Source organism: Haliotis cracherodii, unplaced genomic scaffold, assembly GCF_022045235.1.
Source record: "Haliotis cracherodii isolate W230 unplaced genomic scaffold, xgHalCrac1.p SCAF_13, whole genome shotgun sequence".
NCBI classification, from domain to species: domain Eukaryota; kingdom Metazoa; phylum Mollusca; class Gastropoda; order Lepetellida; family Haliotidae; genus Haliotis; species Haliotis cracherodii.
This window is the reverse complement of record NW_027266268.1, coordinates 2,324,114-2,342,246: the sequence shown is the minus strand read 5'-3', so window position 1 is coordinate 2,342,246 and position 18,133 is coordinate 2,324,114. Positions and strand designations below refer to the sequence as shown.

General features: G+C 43.2%; 1 protein-coding gene across 3 annotated transcripts in view; it reads right to left on the bottom strand.

The window, feature by feature from the left end:
• Positions 1 to 213: 213 nt before the first annotated feature.
• The window catches only part of LOC139459487 (histone-lysine N-methyltransferase EHMT2-like), a 91,010-nt gene continuing 73,090 nt past the window's right edge, over positions 214 to 18,133 (bottom strand). For all 3 annotated transcript variants that reach the window (XM_071240934.1, XM_071240935.1, XM_071240936.1), the window contains one exon: positions 214 to 3,831. In XM_071240934.1, the coding sequence (XP_071097035.1) occupies positions 3,672 to 3,831 (160 nt within the window). In that variant the 3' untranslated portion in view covers positions 214 to 3,671. The remainder of the gene's footprint in view (positions 3,832 to 18,133) is intronic.

The window sequence follows — 18,133 nt, the reverse complement described above, 5'->3', positions numbered from 1 at the left end:
CTCCTCCATAAAAACTCACCCAGCTGTATGCCTCTATTTGCATCTCTGCGGGTACTCCGGATAGAATAGGTCTAGTGAGCGTTGTTAGTTATGACAGACATTGAACATGCTGCAAAAAACTGGTTTGCCTGGACCCGGTTGGATTTATTACTGTTGGGCCAATATAACAAGAGGTGGAGTATTGGTGCATAAGGAGAACAGTGAGGTGCTACATGGAATCATGATGTTTATTCACTTGATGAGCTGGAGGCCACTACAGAAAAGCAGTAAGATGAGAAATGACAAACAAATGGTTTCAGTCAAGGACAATAATCTTGAATAATATAATTTCATCAATTATTAAAATATTTCATCATGTTGCTTTCCTCCCAAACGGCTGATTTGCAGACTATCAGCTACACAGAAAAGTTGGAGGTTCCAGCATTGTGTAGCCAGGAAAACCACAGGCAACAACGGAAGAAAAAACATTCTCTTCAACAGCAAGTATAGCAAATTAGTATCAAAAGATAGTGGTTCTTCTAGATCATGAACATAAAAGGTTCCTAAAATACTTCTCATAACATGTTTTTGCATCCTCCTGTTACAAAACAGACATTTAGCAATTCCAGAGTCCTTCCTCATTGACAGTTGCTATGGATACATGAAAGTCAACAACAAGAAACTGTTCTAACACACCAGAGTTGATAAAAAATTAGCCAGAGTAAACTGTATGTATATTCATATATAGAAACACTATGAAAATGCAATTCTCACTGCAGACAATTTCAATGGAATATTTTTTTTCAATGATTTTCTATGGCAAGTTTTGCATTCAGATGCTAAAGATTTCATACACATTATGCAGTATTTTTCAGGAACCCCATGACACAAAACAAAATAACTCCCATTGTTGATTCTCTTTGATTTCATAAACTGCCTGTATAAGTATGTAAACATTTATGTAAACAATTATGTAAACATGTTTCAATCTTTCTTGTTTGTTTTTTTCTCTCTCTCTCTTAACTGAGGGAATTTAATTCATAAATGTAAACTGCATAGATGATTAAAAAACATGAAAATTGCATCTTCAAAGAGTCAGCATATATGATGAAGTCCAGTGGTAGTACAAACTTATATAGAGAAATCATCAATTAAAAAAAGCACAAAAAATTGATTCAGTTGACAAAGATTCATACTTTTACTTAACTTATGTGCCTGTTTCCAGCAGGATGTTTTCTATGTAAAATATGCTTCCAAAACAATACATTATTGTACATGCACCTCAGCTCTGTGGCAAGGAACCCCTCCTGCTACCCTTACTTGCTGTAAACGCTCTAGTCCAGCCCTGTGTGTAAAACACAGCAATCCAGTATTAAATTACCACAATCAGGAGTGCTGCAAATTATAGACCTAATTGAAAATACAACTAAGAGCAGGTATTTCATATCTCTACTGCCAGCTGGTATGAGAAAAATGACAAGGATGATAGTCTTGCATTGCCTGTGAAGTTCTAACAGAAAGTAGGGATTATTCACACTTCATCAAATATGTAAACACTTCATTAAAGAAAGCAGGTGTGTGAAAGGTCAGAGATAAATCAATGGCAAAGAAAAAGTGAATAAAATCTATTACTAAAAGCAAAGTAGATCAGGCTTTAACATGCTTCCCAAACCAATGATAAACACCACTGACGTTGTCACGTTACACATACCATGTACAGTACACACACGATATATAGGCTATGTACATAGGCATCTTCATCACGGTTACACATACTTAACAGAAGAACATTTGTGTTTACAACTTAACACAACAGAGGTAAACACTGACAGACAGGGACAGGGCTGCTCTTCATCCCAGCATCCTTCCAGTTAGCTACGTATCACCTGTACACAAATTCTCCAAGATCAATAGTGATAGTGTTAGAATTTGGCGCCTAATATCATTACTGACAAGGAAAATCAGTTTCACAGCGTACATGTCTTACATTTTTCTAACCACACATGAGAAGAAATAATTTTCAAAATGTGCTGAAAAACGTTTTCAATCTGGAATTGTAAAAAACCCATTATTAATTCCTGAAAACATCCATTGTTGTCATGTCTGTCCATTCCTGGAGGCAAAAAGTGCCTTATCATATCCATCAACATCCTATTATTTGAATAAAAATATATGGAAAGTGTAACTGAGTTAATTAACCTGAGGGAGACTTACATTTGTTTGAAAAGTAAGGATTTCCATTGATATTGACAGGAGTTACCTACTGTTACAAATAGGTGAATAGAATTTGGTTGAAACCCACAGATATTTGCTTAAGTCTGAAAATCAAATTTGTTGCTAGAACTATAGAGTACTCAATATTGACAGATGCAATGTTTAGGAACATTATTAATAAAACATTGGTAATGTTCAGAAGTACTCTCTTTTTATGTGTGCTGCAACAGCTGGGATAAGTTGCTGCTGCTGTGGCTGCAGCTGCTGCTGCGGCTGCTGCTGTCATCAAGCAAGGGACATCATCATCTCCTCTCTACACAACAAAACAGGCCAGTGGGATACAGTGGGGGGGGAACACCAACTCAGGGGAAGAGCCCACATCAAATAGGCCATGGAGTATACAGAAACATAATAGTCACTTGTCTAATGAAAAGGTGAACGTACACCAAAATTAGTCCAGAGTATTTCCACATGTGCTCTAAATCACAAATGGAGCACATGTACTACACACTTGTTTTAGAATTTGCATGACGGGGAGTCTGTGGATTATAATGTGTCAGTGTGTAGTAGACGTGTGTTGTCAGGTACAAGCTGAATATGGCTGTGTCAATGAGCAAGCAGCAGGGTTAATCTACACACAACAAATGCAACAACGTCCCATACAAATGTGTAGGAATGAAGGTTATTGATAGCCCTGCCCCACACAAGTTGTAACCTCGTAATTTCACAAATTTACATATCCAATTGTTTCAATAAATGACAGTGTTAGGATGAAAGGTGATATGACCGCAGACGTGAAATAGACGTCCAAGTCTCGGTGATGGATGTCAACACAAAGTGGCTGGGTCAGTGACAGATGGAATGTGACGCAGCCATTTGGGAGCAGACACCATATCTGTGAAACTGACAACCTACACTTTGAAACAGCTAGAATATCTTAGAATAGTCACACAGCAACGAAATGGCACATATTTGAAATAAATTACACTGACGTCACACGACATGACATGTATATAACCATTTCCACTAAGTATGTAATTAACAACACTGTCATATGAGACTGAGTGATGAAGCTTGAACTGATCAGACTATACAATTTGAAGGTCAGTATGATAATCTACAATGACATGCTCCATTCCTACAACACTTAGACTCTAATGGACCATCAACATTCAACATGACATTATGATTGACAGGCACACTGTTACAATGTAATAAATCATAACAATGAAATGTACAACATTTGTCTCCTGTCAATGAAATAGTAGTTACATTTGACAGAAGTCGCTATAAGATCAGTCTTTATCCATGCACGTCATGCACTCAATTCCATCATACTAAAGATTTAGTACAACACACAAAGAATATTATCTGACAAATAAATGCAAAGGAGTATAAACACCAGTGTCTTGACTTTCGCCATTCTCAGTTTCCCAAACACACGCTGAAGGTGAAGATTACTAATGTTGACCTTGACCTTAGTTGTCGGGATTGTTGGGGTCTTCCTCATCGTGTCGGAGTCGATATTCCTGGAGAGTCTTGTGGATGGTCTCTGAGGAGTATTTGCATTTTGGTGACTGACAGGCGCATGTGAACTGTTTCCATTTGATAATCCAGAACTTCTCACCATAGTCAAATCTGAAAATAAACAGAGCCATAATTACTGCTTAACTTAAACTCTTAATTCTTGTTTTTTAAATATCCCAAATTTTGACATTATAGTCAATTTAGTGGCTATAAAAAAGTTATTTATATATGATAAAGGTTTCCTGTTTTTTCTGTTCCTCATTGTGAGACATAAAAACCTGCAATTGATTTAAATTCATAGCGCTGAACTGTGGACATGTTGCAGGGCATATGATAATGAGCAATTAAGATGGCTTTTAAACTTGACCTTTAATGTACAATGAAAGTCCTCGTTTATTTGTGATCATCAGTAGATCAATATATCAAGCCAATCTAAGACATCATCTTCACCCATGACCTTGCTAACAAAGACTCATTTGGCCAGCTATTGAAGGTTATTTGTCCATGACCTTCACCTTTGACAATTCCAACTCATCATTTGGCTCAATATTGATGGTTATTTGTGTGAATCCATGATTATTTATCCAATCTATCATCCAGTTTCAATATATTTTGGTCTGATCTTTGACATTCAATGTTGACAGGTCAGAAAGTTATCAAACTTGACTTAGGTTTTATGATGGACTATCTAAACACTATATTTTGTAAACAATTCATCAACATTAGTTTCAGTCCCTCAGAAAACAAAAGACAATGAAAGGGGTTGGCGCATCTATCAACATTGTCATCATTGTATAAATTCCATTGGTCTAAAACATGCGGAGCTATTAAAAAACAATAAACATCAAGGATGAACAAGGCAGTTAACACCATCAAAATCAGTTTTCCTCAATGAACTAAATATCAGGATTGTGTCTTTTTTCATTGAAATGATGTTACATCACAATTACTCTATTACACATGTACATTCATTTAGAAACTTGTGAATAAAAGCGAATGCATTAAAGAATATTTAATGTGCTTTTCTATAGTCCATTGCTCATTGTTGGTGTTGGGGCCAGCACTGTATGACCATGAAGCGAGACTGGGTTGTATGTACAGGCTGTGCTCCCCTAACTGAGTGCGACATCCTCAGCCATTGAGCGACTCATTGCCACTGATATCCTCATAATAACCAGCCTCACAACACTCAACATGGAGACAAGTGATTTTCTAAATGTGGCGCCATCTTCCAAAAATACTTCAGAACAATTTGCCTATCTAAAGTAGTTACAAACAAGGTCAAACATTCCATTTGCATTTACCAAAAATACTTCCTTTAAACACATGCCCCTTGGCACATTAGAGGACAGGAGTACAGGCCACGTCCCTGCCTACAGTGTTATGGGGCACAGCCAATAACGGACATGCTATTATACACGTAATTTGATAAGTCACTGTCAATTAGTTTCCCTTCATTTTTGGGCACATGGTAATTGCTGCAGTCATTCAAACTTGCTGCTGGCTAGTTTGGCTATTATGCTGGAGTAATGTGTATTTCTCAACCTATTATGTGTTAAGAACTGTCAATTGTTGCCTATAAGGTACAGAAGGAGCATAGAAGTGTCGAGATGGCAGGGAAAATGTTGGTGTGTGAGGGTCGGGGAGAGTGTGGATGTTGGTTTGTGGGGGTAGGGGAGAGTGTGGATGTTGGTGTGTGGGGGTAGGGGAGAGTGTGAATGTTGGTATGTGAGTGAGTGAGTGAGTGAGTGAGTGAGTGAGTGAGTGAGAGTGAGAGAGAGAGAGAGAGAGAGAGAGTTGGATTTAATGCCGCTTTTAACAGTATTCCAGTTATATCACGGCGTGTCAGCTTCATGTGGGAGGAAAGCCCGAAGTGATGCAGGTTTCAGACGTTTACCACTTCAGTGAAACCCACGAGCACGGGTATGATGCTGACAAACCTAGAAACATAATTGAGGCGAACCGGGATTTGAACCCACAATCATAGGTTTCTGGCGTGTCCAAGGGACAATTCTGCACTGCGAATTGCGGCGCCTTAGATGACTGGGCCACCTGTGCCCCCTGATATGTGAGGGATGAGGGAGTGTGTGGATGTTGGTGTGTGAGGGTAGAGGGACAGTGTGCATGTTGGTGTGTTAGGGTAGGAGGTGAGTGCATGTTCGTGTGTAAGGGTAGGGGGACAGTGTGAGCGTTGGTGTCTGAGGGTAGAGGGACAGTGTGCATGTTGGTGTGTTAGGGTAGGAGGTGAGTGTGCATGTTCGTGTGTAAGGGTAGGGGGACAGTGTGAGCGTTGGTGTCTGAGGGTAGAGGGACAGTGTGCATGTTGGTGTGTTAGGGTAGGAGGTGAGTGTGCATGTTCGTGTGTAAGGGTAGGGGGACAGTGTGCATGTTGGTGTGTGAGGGTAGAGGGACAGTGTGCATGTTGGTGTGTGAGTGTAGGGGGTGAGTGTGCATGTTGGTGTCTGAGGGTAGGGGGACAGTGTGCATGTTGGTGTGTGAGGGTAGAGGGACAGTGTGCATGTTGGTGTGTGAGGGTAGAGGGACAGTGTGCATGTTGGTGTCTGAGGGTAGGGGGACAGTGTGCATGTTGGTGTGTGAGGGTAGAGGGACAGTGTGCATGTTGGTGTGTGAGGGTAGAGGGACAGTGTGCATGTTGGTGTGTGAGTGTAGGGGGTGAGTGTGCATGTTGGTGTGTGAGGGTAGAGGGACAGTGTGCATGTTGGTGTGTGAGTGTAGGGGGTGAGTGTGCATGTTGGTGTGTGAGTGTAGGGGGTGAGTGTGCATGTTGGTGTCTGAGGGTAGGGGGACAGTGTGCATGTTGGTGTGTGAGGGTAGAGGGACAGTGTGCATGTTGGTGTGTGAGGGTAGGGGGTGAGTGTGTGCATGTTGGTGTTAGGGTAGGGGGTGAGTGTGTGCATGTTGGTGCTAGGGTAGGGGTGAGTGTGTGCATGTTGGTGTTAGAGTAGGGGGTGAGTGTGCATGTTGGTGTGTAAGGGTAGGGGATGAGTGTGCATATTGGTGCGTGAGGGTAGGGGGTGAGTGTGCATGTTGGTGTGAGTGAGTGAGTTGGGGTTAAAGCCGCTTTTAACAGTATTCAGTAATATCGCGCCGTGTCAGCTTAATGTGGGAAAGTGATGCAGGTCTCAGACGTTTACCACTTTGGTGAAACCCACGAGCACGGGTATGGTGCTGACATAGAAACATAATTCTGCGAACCGGGATTCGAACCCACAATCATAGGTTTCTGGCGTGTCCAAGGGACGCAACTCTGCACAGCGAATCGCGGCGCCTTAGACCACTGGGCCAGCATGTTGGTGTGTAAAGGTAGGAGGTGAGTGTGCATGTTGGTGTGTGAGGGTTGGGAGAGAGTGTGGATGTTGGTGAGTGAGGGTTGGGGGAGAGCGTGGATGTTGGTGAGTGAGGGTTGGGAGAGAGTGTGGATGTTGGTGAGTGAGGGTCAGGGGAGTGTGTGGATGTTGGTGTGTGAGAGTTGGGAGAGAGTGTGGATGTTGGTGAGTGAGGGTTGGGGGAGAGCGTGGATGTTGGTGAGTGAGGGTTGGGGGAGAGTGTGGATGTTGGTGAGTGAGGGTTGGGAGAGAGTGTGGATGTTGTTGAGTGAGGGTTGGGGGAGAGCGTGGATGTTGGTGAGTGAGGGTTGGGGGAGAGGGTGGATGTTGGTGAGTGAGGGTTGGGAGAGAGTGTGGATGTTGGTGAGTGAGGGTTGGGGGAGAGCGTGGATGTTGGTGAGTGAGGGTTGGGGGAGAGTGTGGATGTTGGTGAGTGAGGGTTGGGAGAGAGTGTGGATGTTGGTGAGTGAGGGTTGGGGGAGAGCGTGGATGTTGGTGAGTGAGGGTTGGGGGAGAGCGTGGATGTTGGTGAGTGAGGGTTGGGGGAGAGGGTGGATGTTGGTGAGTGAGGATTGGGAGAGAGTGTGGATGTTGGTGAGTGAGGGTTGGGGGAGAGCGTGGATGTTGGTGAGTGAGGGTTGGGGGAGAGTGTGGATGTTGGTGAGTGAGGGTTGGGGGAGAGTGTGGATGTTGGTGAGTGAGGGTTGGGAGAGAGTGTGGATGTTGGTGAGTGAGGGTTGGGGGAGAGCGTGGATGTTGGTGAGTGAGGGTTGGGGGAGAGCGTGGATGTTGGTGAGTGAGGGTTGGGGGAGAGTGTGGATGTTGGTGAGTGAGGGTTGGGAGAGAGTGTGGATGTTGGTGAGTGAGGGTTGGGGGAGAGCGTGGATGTTGGTGAGTGAGGATTGGGGGAGAGTGTGGATGTTGGTGAGTGAGGGTTGGGAGAGAGTGTGGATGTTGGTGAGTGAGGGTTGGGAGAGAGTGTGGATGTTAGTGAGTGAGGGTTGGGGGAGAGCGTGGATGTTGGTGTGTGAGGGTCGGGGGAGTGTGTGGATGTTGGTGTGTGGATGTTGGTGAGTGAGGGTCAGGGGAGTGTGAGGATGTTGGTGTGTGGACGTTGGTGAGTGAGGGTTGGGGGAGTGTGTGAATGTTGGTGTGTGGATGTTGGTGTGTGAGGGTTGGGGGAGTGTGTGAATGTTGGTGAGTGAGGGTTGGGGGAGTGTGTGGATGTTGGTGAGTGAGGGTTGGGGGAGCATGTGGATGTTGGTGAGTGAGGGTTGGGGGAGAGTGTGGATGTTGGTGAGTGAGGGTTGGGAGAGAGTGTGGATGTTGGTGAGTGAGGGTTGGGGGAGAGTGTGGATGTTGGTGTGTGAGGGTTGGGGGAGTGTGTGGATGTTGGTGAGTGAGGGTTGGGGGAGTGTGTGGATGTTGGTGAGTGAGGGTTGGGGGAGTGTGTGGATGTTGGTGTGTGAGGGTTGGGGGAGTGTGTGGATGTTGGTGAGTGAGGGTTGGGGGAGTGTGTGGATGTTGGTGAGTGAGGGTTGGGGGAGCATGTGGATGTTGGTGAGTGAGGGTTGGGGGAGTGTGTGGATGTTGGTGTGTGAGGGTTGGGGGAGTGTGTGGATGTTGGTGAGTGAGGGTTGGGGGAGAGTGTGGATGTTGGTGTGTGAGGGTTGGGGGAGTGTGTGGATGTTGGTGAGTGAGGGTTGGGGGAGTGTGTGGATGTTGGTGAGTGAGGGTTGGGGGAGTGTGTGGATGTTGGTGTGTGAGGGTTGGGGGAGAGTGTGGATGTTGGTGTGTGAGGGTTGGGGGAGTGTGTGGATGTTGGTGAGTGAGGGTTGGGGGAGTGTGTGGATGTTGGTGAGTGAGGGTTGGGGGAGTGTGTGGATGTTGGTGAGTGAGGGTTGGGGGAGTGTGTGGATGTTGGTGAGTGAGGGTTGGGGGAGTGTGTGGATGTTGGTGTGTGAGGGTTGGGGGAGTGTGTGGATGTTGGTGTGTGAGGGTTGGGGGAGTGTGTGGATGTTGGTGAGTGAGGGTTGGGGGAGTGTGTGGATGTTGGTGTGTGAGGGTTGGGGGAGTGTGTGGATGTTGGTGAGTGAGGGTTGGGGGAGTGTGTGGATGTTGGTGTGTGAGGGTTGGGGGAGTGTGTGGATGTTGGAGTGTGAGGGTAGGGGGAGTGTGTGAATGTTGGAGTGTGAGGGTAGGGGGAGTGTGTGAATGTTGGTGAGTGAGGGTTGGGGGGAGAGTGTAATTGTTGGATTGTCTTGGCATGTTCAGTAGCTGATGGGTGCACTGCACATGAATAAATACAGTCATACAGTTTTCAAAATTATTTCCATCATGTGTGCTGATTTCTTGCAGGAAACATTGCTGAGCTGAGTTCTTATCTCAACGGGCAGGTAGCAAAAATTTCAAAGAGCTCTAAATCAGCTTAATTTGGCAAGCAACTCCATCATCTTTTAAAAGAAATCATCCCAGAGGCAATACATTTTGCATGACCCAGATGCCCTTACTGATAACATTAACACACATACACATACAGCAAAACATGGCCAAGGATCAACTATCACCAACATTTGGATGAAAGTGTTTCAGGAGTTTTATTTTAATTAACAACTGTCCCCATCTGACAGTGTCTCTGGGGACTACAACAACTTATCTCACAGAAAACCTCACTTCAAACAGATTTCATACAGTCAACAATTTCAATAAAAACAGGCAAAATATCACAGTAGTTGACAAGCTCTCAAATGGCAAGCCAAGCTACAAGGAATTAATTAATCAAATTGCATTTCATCTCAGGCAGCGCCCAAGAAATATCCTGTTCATTTTTAGATAGCACACCAACTAAAATCTCATCAAACAGTTTCTTCACTCTGCTGTGAGGGAGACATTTCACAGACCTTTCATCATTAGCTTAGCAGCCACTTACATTATTACTCTGTAAGGCCCAAATGACAGAGCAACGGCTACATAAGATTCTGTACACCTTTGCCTTTACTACCTTCTGCTTGAAGTTAAAAACCTACAAAACTGCTTGCTGCATGATTTTGAGTAAACCTACACTACCTGCAGATAAACGTTAAATACATCTTTACTACCTGTCTGATGTTGAGAACATTTATACTATCTGCTGTTGAATACACCTTTACCTTCTGCTGCCTGATGTTGAATACACCTATACTACCTGCTACCTGATGTTGAGTACACCTATACTACCTGCTGCCTGATGTTGAGTACACCTATACTACCTGCTGCCTGATGTTGAATACACCTATACTACCTGCTACCTGATGTTGAATACACCTATACTACCTGCTGCCTGATGTTGAGTACACCTATACTACCTGCTGCCTGATGTTGAGTACACCTATACTACCTGCTGCCTGATGTTGAGTACACCTATACTACCTGCTGCCTGATGTTGAGTACACCTATACTACCTGCTGCCTGATGTTGAGTACACCTACACTACCTGCTGCCTGATGTTGAGTACACCTATACTACCTGCTGTCTGATGTTGAATACACCTACACTACCTGCTGTCTGATGTTGAATACACCTACACTACCTGCTGTCTGATGTTGGGTACACCTATACTACCTGCTGTCTGATGTTGGGTACATCTAGACTGTCTGATGTTGGGTACATCTAGGCTGTCTGCTGCCGGATGTTGGGTACATCTAGACTGCCTGCTGTCTGATGTTGGGTACATCTAGACTGTCTGCTGCCTGCTGTTGGGTACATCTAGACTGTCTGCTGCCTAATGTTGGGTACATCTAGACTGTCTGCTGTCTGGTGTTGGGTACATCTAGACTGTCTGCTGTCTGATGTTGGGTACATCTAGACTGTCTGCTGCCTGTTGTTAGGTACATCTAGACTGTCTGCTGTCTGTTGTTGGGTACATCTAGACTGTCTGCTGTCTGATGTTGGGTACATCTAGACTGTCTGATGTTGAGTACATCTAAACTGTCTGCTGCCTGATGTTGGGTACATCTAGACTGTCTGCTGTCTGTTGTTGGGTACATCTAGACTGTCTGCTGCCTGTCGTTGGGTACATCTAGACTGTCTGCTGCCTGGTGTTGGGTACATCTAGACTGTCTGCTGCCTGATGTTGGGTACATCTAGACTGCCTGCTGCCTGCTGCCTGATGTTGGGTACATCTAGACTGCCTGCTGCCTGATGTTGGGTACATCTAGACTGCCTGCTGTTGAGTACATCTAGACTGTCTGATGTTGGGTACATCTAGACTGCCTGCTGTCTGTTGTTGGGTACATCTAGACTGCCTGCTGCCTGATGTTGGGTACATCTAGACTGCCTGCTGTTGAGTACATCTAGACTGTCTGATGTTGGGTACATCTAGACTGCCTGCTGTCTGTTGTTGGGTACATCTAGACTGTCTGCTGTCTGATGTTGGGTACATCTAGACTGTCTGATGCTGAGTACATCTAAACTGTCTGTTGGTGGGTACATCTAGACTGTCTGCTGTCTGTTGTTGGGTACATCTAGACTGTCTGCTGTCTGATGTTGGGTACATCTAGACTGTCTGATGTTGAGTACATCTAAACTGTCTGCTGCCTGATGTTGGGTACATCTAGACTGTCTGCTGTCGGGTACATCTAGACTGTCTGCTGCCTGTCGTTGGGTACATCTAGACTGTCTGCTGCCTGGTGTTGGGTACATCTAGACTGTCTGCTGCCTGATGTTGGGTACATCTAGACTGCCTGCTGCCTGATGTTGGGTACATCTAGACTGCCTGCTGCCTGATGTTGGGTACATCTAGACTGCCTGCTGTTGAGTACATCTAGACTGTCTGATGTTGGGTACATCTAGACTGCCTGCTGTCTGATGTTGGGTACATCTAGACTGTCTGCTGCCTGATGTTGGGTAAATCAAGACTGTCTGCTGTCTGATGTTGGGTACATCTAGACTGTCTGCTGCCTGTCGTTGGGTACATCTAGACTGTCTGCTGATGGGTACATCTAGCCTGTCTGATATTGGGTACATCTAGACTGTCTGCTGCCTGATGTTGGGTAAATCAAGACTGTCTGCTGTCTGATGTTGGGTACATCTAGACTGTCTGCTGCCTGTCGTTGGGTACATCTAGACTGTCTGCTGCCTGGTGTTGAGTACATCTAAACTGTCTGCTGCCTGATAATGGGTACACAAATGCTGTCTGATGTTGAGTGACTGAGATGAGACCAAGAATCTGGCTTGATGTGGTAGAGCATGGTTGAAAGGTTCTGAGCCTATCAACTATGGCTGCACAGTGTGCCATTAACAGTTTGCATGTAATCTCTGCAAACTGTCCATGTCTACAGGCTGCACTTGAACCAAATAAACAATCAGGCAGCATATTTCTGCAGACATCAAAGTGACTTGGTATTCTCTGTGGACGAAAATGGATAAAATTGGCTACGATGCAGTCAACCTCTAACTCCAACCACCATCCATGCCCCCTCCTTTACTGCTAATAAGAGGTGGGCAGTTTAAGATAGAGCCTTGAAGATGATCAAGTATCAAAGGGACCTTCATCTGTCAAATAAAAATGTGTGATATGATTTTGAATGACTCACCACATGTCACAGAGCCAATACAGTCCGCATATCTAATGACAAAGGTGAAATACTTCTGAGGAATGAACTGGGCATGATAAAGGTTTCAGAACACTGGGTTTTCAAGGCTTCTGACCCCTGATCAGACAAGCTCCAAGTTCATCATCTCTCAGTGAGATTTACTTCAATCTGAAGCAAACCCAGCTGATACTGTTGCGTGATTTCTAACAATAAATGAGTCTTGAGTTTTGCGCTTTGAAAATGAGGCTAAACAACAGTCAAAAGAGTGCAAATATCTAATGTGTGAGATGGCAAAGTCTGTCCAATCTGCTAGCAAGGAGATGGCTTCATTTTTCTCCAAAGGAACCCTTCTGTTGGACTATCTATCGAAAGGTCAGACCATTAATTGTCAATATTATGCTCATCTCTTTAGGCAACTGTGTAAGAATATCGAGACTTAACATTGTGGTGAACTCACTGAAGATGTGTTGTTCCATCAGAACAATGTACCTGTGCACAAGACTGTTGGCTGTTGGTCTGTCATGGCTGCAATGCAGGACTGTGGCTTTGACCTTTGACTGAATATCCTCTGTATTCACCAGATTTAGCACTGACAGTTTTCGAGCTTGGAACAAAGTCCCTCATGGAGACTGGCGCAGACCTCAGGTAGGTTTAGAAATTGTCTGGCAATGGTACCTTCAGAGTGGGCTGGTTGATCAGTGGCATGAGATGAATTACATTGCAGATGTTGAAACTGAATGCATCCTCAGCATCTATAATCATCCGTCCTCTGAAACCAACCAGCAACAGTCCCTTGCTTGTGTTGAACAGGCCTCCTATGAACTGGAGCAACTGACAAGCCAACAACAGGTTCCTGGAGAAAATGACATGATGGTCTAGAACCTGGTCATCCTGGTCATGGGCACACAAGCTTAACCCCATGCTGTTTAAGAATGCAACTACTGGACTGATTGTGAATGACCATGGGGCCAAGGAAATAAAAAATGGCAGGACCTTCCTGTCCACTTTCTGAGTTGGATAGATTCCAAATTGACAAAGGCTGTTGCAGAATGGATGTGAACAGTAAATCGTCCCGGGACAATTATTCTAGGTTGCCTTGCCTGCTACCAAGGTGTAGAAAGCTGTTGACAATACACACCATGTAGGACTCTGCTTGGAAAGCAGAAGGCAAAATCCTTGGCACTAGAGCACTCGCCACAGGTATGAAGATTGAGGGTGCCTGTTCAAGTCAGGAAACTGATCAACGATGTTGTTGTCATGGTGGTTGCCTTCATGGCCAGAGTGGTCAGGGTAGAAGATGTGGTGGTCGTGTAAGTCATAATAACGGCTGCTCCCTCCCTCTTTGATCTCTTGTTTTCAGCCTGTTGGGTCATTTTCTTGATGTCAAAAATAGAGCTCATCCTGCTCTGATATCAAAGAATTACACTCTGCACATTGGGAATCCAGCCCACAATTGGACTTTCTGCAGGCTCATATCAGTACACTGGGGAAGAACAATACTTGTCCTGGACAAAGACATATTTTTGTTTGTTTGTTTGTTGTTTAACGCTGCTAACCTTTGACCTTCACGGGTTAAAGACATATCTGACATGCTGTAAACATATAATTAATTACTTATTAGCATCACATCATGAATAAAAAACTGCAGCAGTGTGATAAAACAATGTGATAAATTAAAACAAATTCTATCATCACATATTAAAGATGAAGTGGTGCCCAAACTTCTGGGATAAACAAGTTTTCTGCCACATTATTGAGGACAAAATTGGATCTTTTCATGGTCATTACACTCCCACAAGTTTAGCCATGTGCCAAGTGGTTCCTAAGAACAAGAGTTTTCAACTTTTTGTGAAACATCATTTTCTAAATATACAAAAGAATGTCTTCATAATAAGGAACCTGCATATTAAGTCCCATCAGTCAAACAGTATCACTGGAGAAGATACTTTAGAGCATGTGTAAAAAGTGCTAAGGTCTTTCAAAAGGACGTTGTTTGTTATTTAATGCCAAACTTGGCAATATTCCAGTTTTTTGACAGAAGTCTGTAAATAATAGAGTCTGGACCAGATAATCCAGTGATTGACATCATCAGCATCCATCTACACAATTGGGATACGATGACATGCATCAACCAAGTCATCAAGCCTGACCACCCGATCCTGTTAAGTCGCCTCTTACCACAAGCATTTGGTTTTGACCAGGCAATGGGGTAACTAACAATCTAGTTAAATAAGAAAAAGATGCAGGCCTCCTGTCTGTGGACAGTTTGGGTTTTCTTCAACTTGTTTTGCCATGTTCTCCTGTATCGAAAGGTGCAGGACGGTGAAACTGTGCCTGTACTACCCTACAGGAAGACCCTCCCAATGTTGTTTTCACCAGAATCATTTTGTTTGGAAGTCTAGTTAGGTTTTAATGGCAACCTTGTGCGGAAAAACTACTTTTTGCCATTCATCTCCCATAAATGCAAATAATTTACCATGGAAGCAGGCTAGTGAGCGGTGTTTATGCCTATGACAGTAATTTCACTGTTGTGACAAAGGTTCCATCAAGGTCATCCTGGTGTTTAGGTTGATCCAAGCGTTGAGCAACCACAAACATTGAAAAGATCCAGGCATCCCTACAAGCAGCAAATAGTGTCCGATCTACACATGGTATTCCCCAAAAGGATGAAGACTCGGCAGAAATTCTTAGCCAGTCCCATCTCTGACAGGCTTGTTGTAATAACTAATATAAACATAATTAGTATAATATGACTGGGGACATGTGTACATAACAATACCTACATTTATACTTTCTCACTCAAGATTGCAAAACTCACTGTTCTAATTTTCTAAAGTTAATGCATGATATACCAGTGTCAATTTTGTTCTTGTAGAATCCTTGATTCTGACATCCTCATAGATATAAGGAGTCCTCAGCATTAGACCATAAAGTCTACTTGCTAAAAAAGAACTTCAGGCTTGGGGAAAGGATCAGGGACTTTGGCCAAGCAGTATGGCCTGGAGCAGACCCATTTCTGGGTAGATGGGGAGCAGCAGACAACACAAAGCCCCCCACCACACACACTGACAGAGAAGCAACAAGCAATAAACATCGATTTACAACCCTGTATCGCGACACATATGATACATTACAAGACACATCATATTGCTGAAAAACATGTGAATAATAACAGGTTTACAATGTTAAACGCAGATTCTCAAGTATACAAACAGAAAAAGGTACGGTATATGACCGCGTATAAGCCGAACTTTGAGGAGCAGAAAAAAAATTCTGTAGAAAGGGGTCGGCTTATCCAGGGGATACACTTTCATGATAGTATTTTTCAGATCGTGATCTGTCAGAAACATCGCCTGAATGACGGTCCGATAGTTTACAACTTCCCGAAAGTTTGGAAGTTGCCATGACTAGAGCCATCATTGTTATAAATTATCAATAAAGTTTTTATCATACACCAATGTTGTCATTATTAAAAAAATGTTATGCATGTTACTACTTCCGATAATAAGTTTTTAATGAATATTCAAAGTTTATCATTCTTCATAAACTCCACAATCTTTATAGATATCTAACAATATATGTAATTCACAGCTATAATATATAATCCCCAGATGAAAGCACCAATAGCTATTAGGTACGTTTTGCAAAGTTCACAAACTGGTAGTGAACAAGTGTCTACCTTTATTGAAAGAGGCAAATAAACAACTATATTGGCGAGTTATTTCTTTCGCCATTTGCAAAAACATGTGATCAGCTGTTTCCTGTGACGTCACAAACGGTGACCACTGTGATTGCTTCCTGTTGTTTAAAAAGCAACACAGTACACAAGGAAATGAGCACTGATAATAACGGGCCGATTGGTATTGTCATGTTGTTTACACAAACATTTTCAAGTTGTGGGTGCTTAGCGATCGTGTTTGGAGTAGGGGCTTAATTCCTTTGTTTTCGAGAGATTAGTTTAACAAACTGGAGAAGCCTGTGAGTAAGTGATGGTCATTCAATGGGTTCATAGTTTATTTAAATCAATTGGATTAACAATAGTGGTAAAAAGGGGGTTATAAAAGTTGGTATATTTTTACTGACTGACAAAAATAGACACGCCAAACCTAGAAGCCAACGGCATTAAAATCACATTAAATAACCGAAACATAAACATCATAAATATTTACCACTGGGCGGAACAAAAAGTCCAACCTGAGGATCTAAACAAACTACTCCAAATAAGCGATAATTCTACTATATTCCTAGGAGACTTTAACGCTCACCATCCTACATGGAGCATAGATGATAAAATAGATAATCATGGCAAATTAATCTCCGAATGGATAGAAACAAACGACCTAGTACTCCTTAATAGCAACCAACCCACGAGGTACGATAAGATAAACCAAAAAATGTCGGCTATCGACCTAACCATATGCACTGCAGATCTAGCCCAAAGTACTCAATGGGAAGTGCACGACGTCCCGCTAGGTAGTGACCACTTCCCCATAAACATAACCATAGGAAATACAAACATACCAATCCAAACAGAAAACCAAGAACCAAAATTCCATTACAATAAAGCTAACTGGGACCGATTCCAAGATATCTGCAATGAAGCTAACTTAAACGAAATAGAGAATAATGATCCAGAAACCTATTGTAAAAACCTAACAGACTATACAATAAACGCAGCCAAAACCTCTATCCCCTTCAAAACATCTAAGACAGGCAAACCGACGGTACCATGGTGGAATGAGGAAATACAGGACAACTAAATAAACAATATACCACAGGCATCTTCTTAGACTTCTCTAAAGCTTTCGACATGGTATGGCACGATGGGCTAATACAAAAACTTAAAAAAATAGGACTCAAAGGTCAGATAATAAACTACATCCAGGACTTCCTAAACAATCGTAAAATAACCGTGGGTATAGACCAAACTCTATCGGACCAATGTCCCTTAGAAAATGGTACTCCACAGGGCAGTATCCACAGCCCCACCCTTTTCAATATAATGATAAACGATCTATTCGAGGGCCTATCCCCTAAAGTAAACACATCAAAATTCGCGGATGATGGAGCCATCTGGATCCGCACTAAAAGCATGACCATGGTCCAAAATTTACTCCAAAAATCTCTTAATAAAATACAACAATGGGCTGACAAATGGGGCTTCTCCCTTAACTCAGAAAAAACAACAGGAATAGTATTCAAACATAAAAACATGAAACCCGCCTCCCCAATCCTCCAGCTAAACAATCAAACAATCAAATTTCAAAAACAAACCAACTTCTTAGGACTTATTTTCAATGAACATCTCACCTGGGATGCTCACATCCAAAACCTAACAACTAAATGCAGTAAAGACCTAAACACCCTAAGATGCCTAACTGGCTCTAACTGGGGAGCATCCAAAGATACCCTCCTCTCTCTCTACATATCACTAATTAGATCAAAACTAGACTACGGCTGCGCCATATACAACACCCTAAACAACTCTCTATC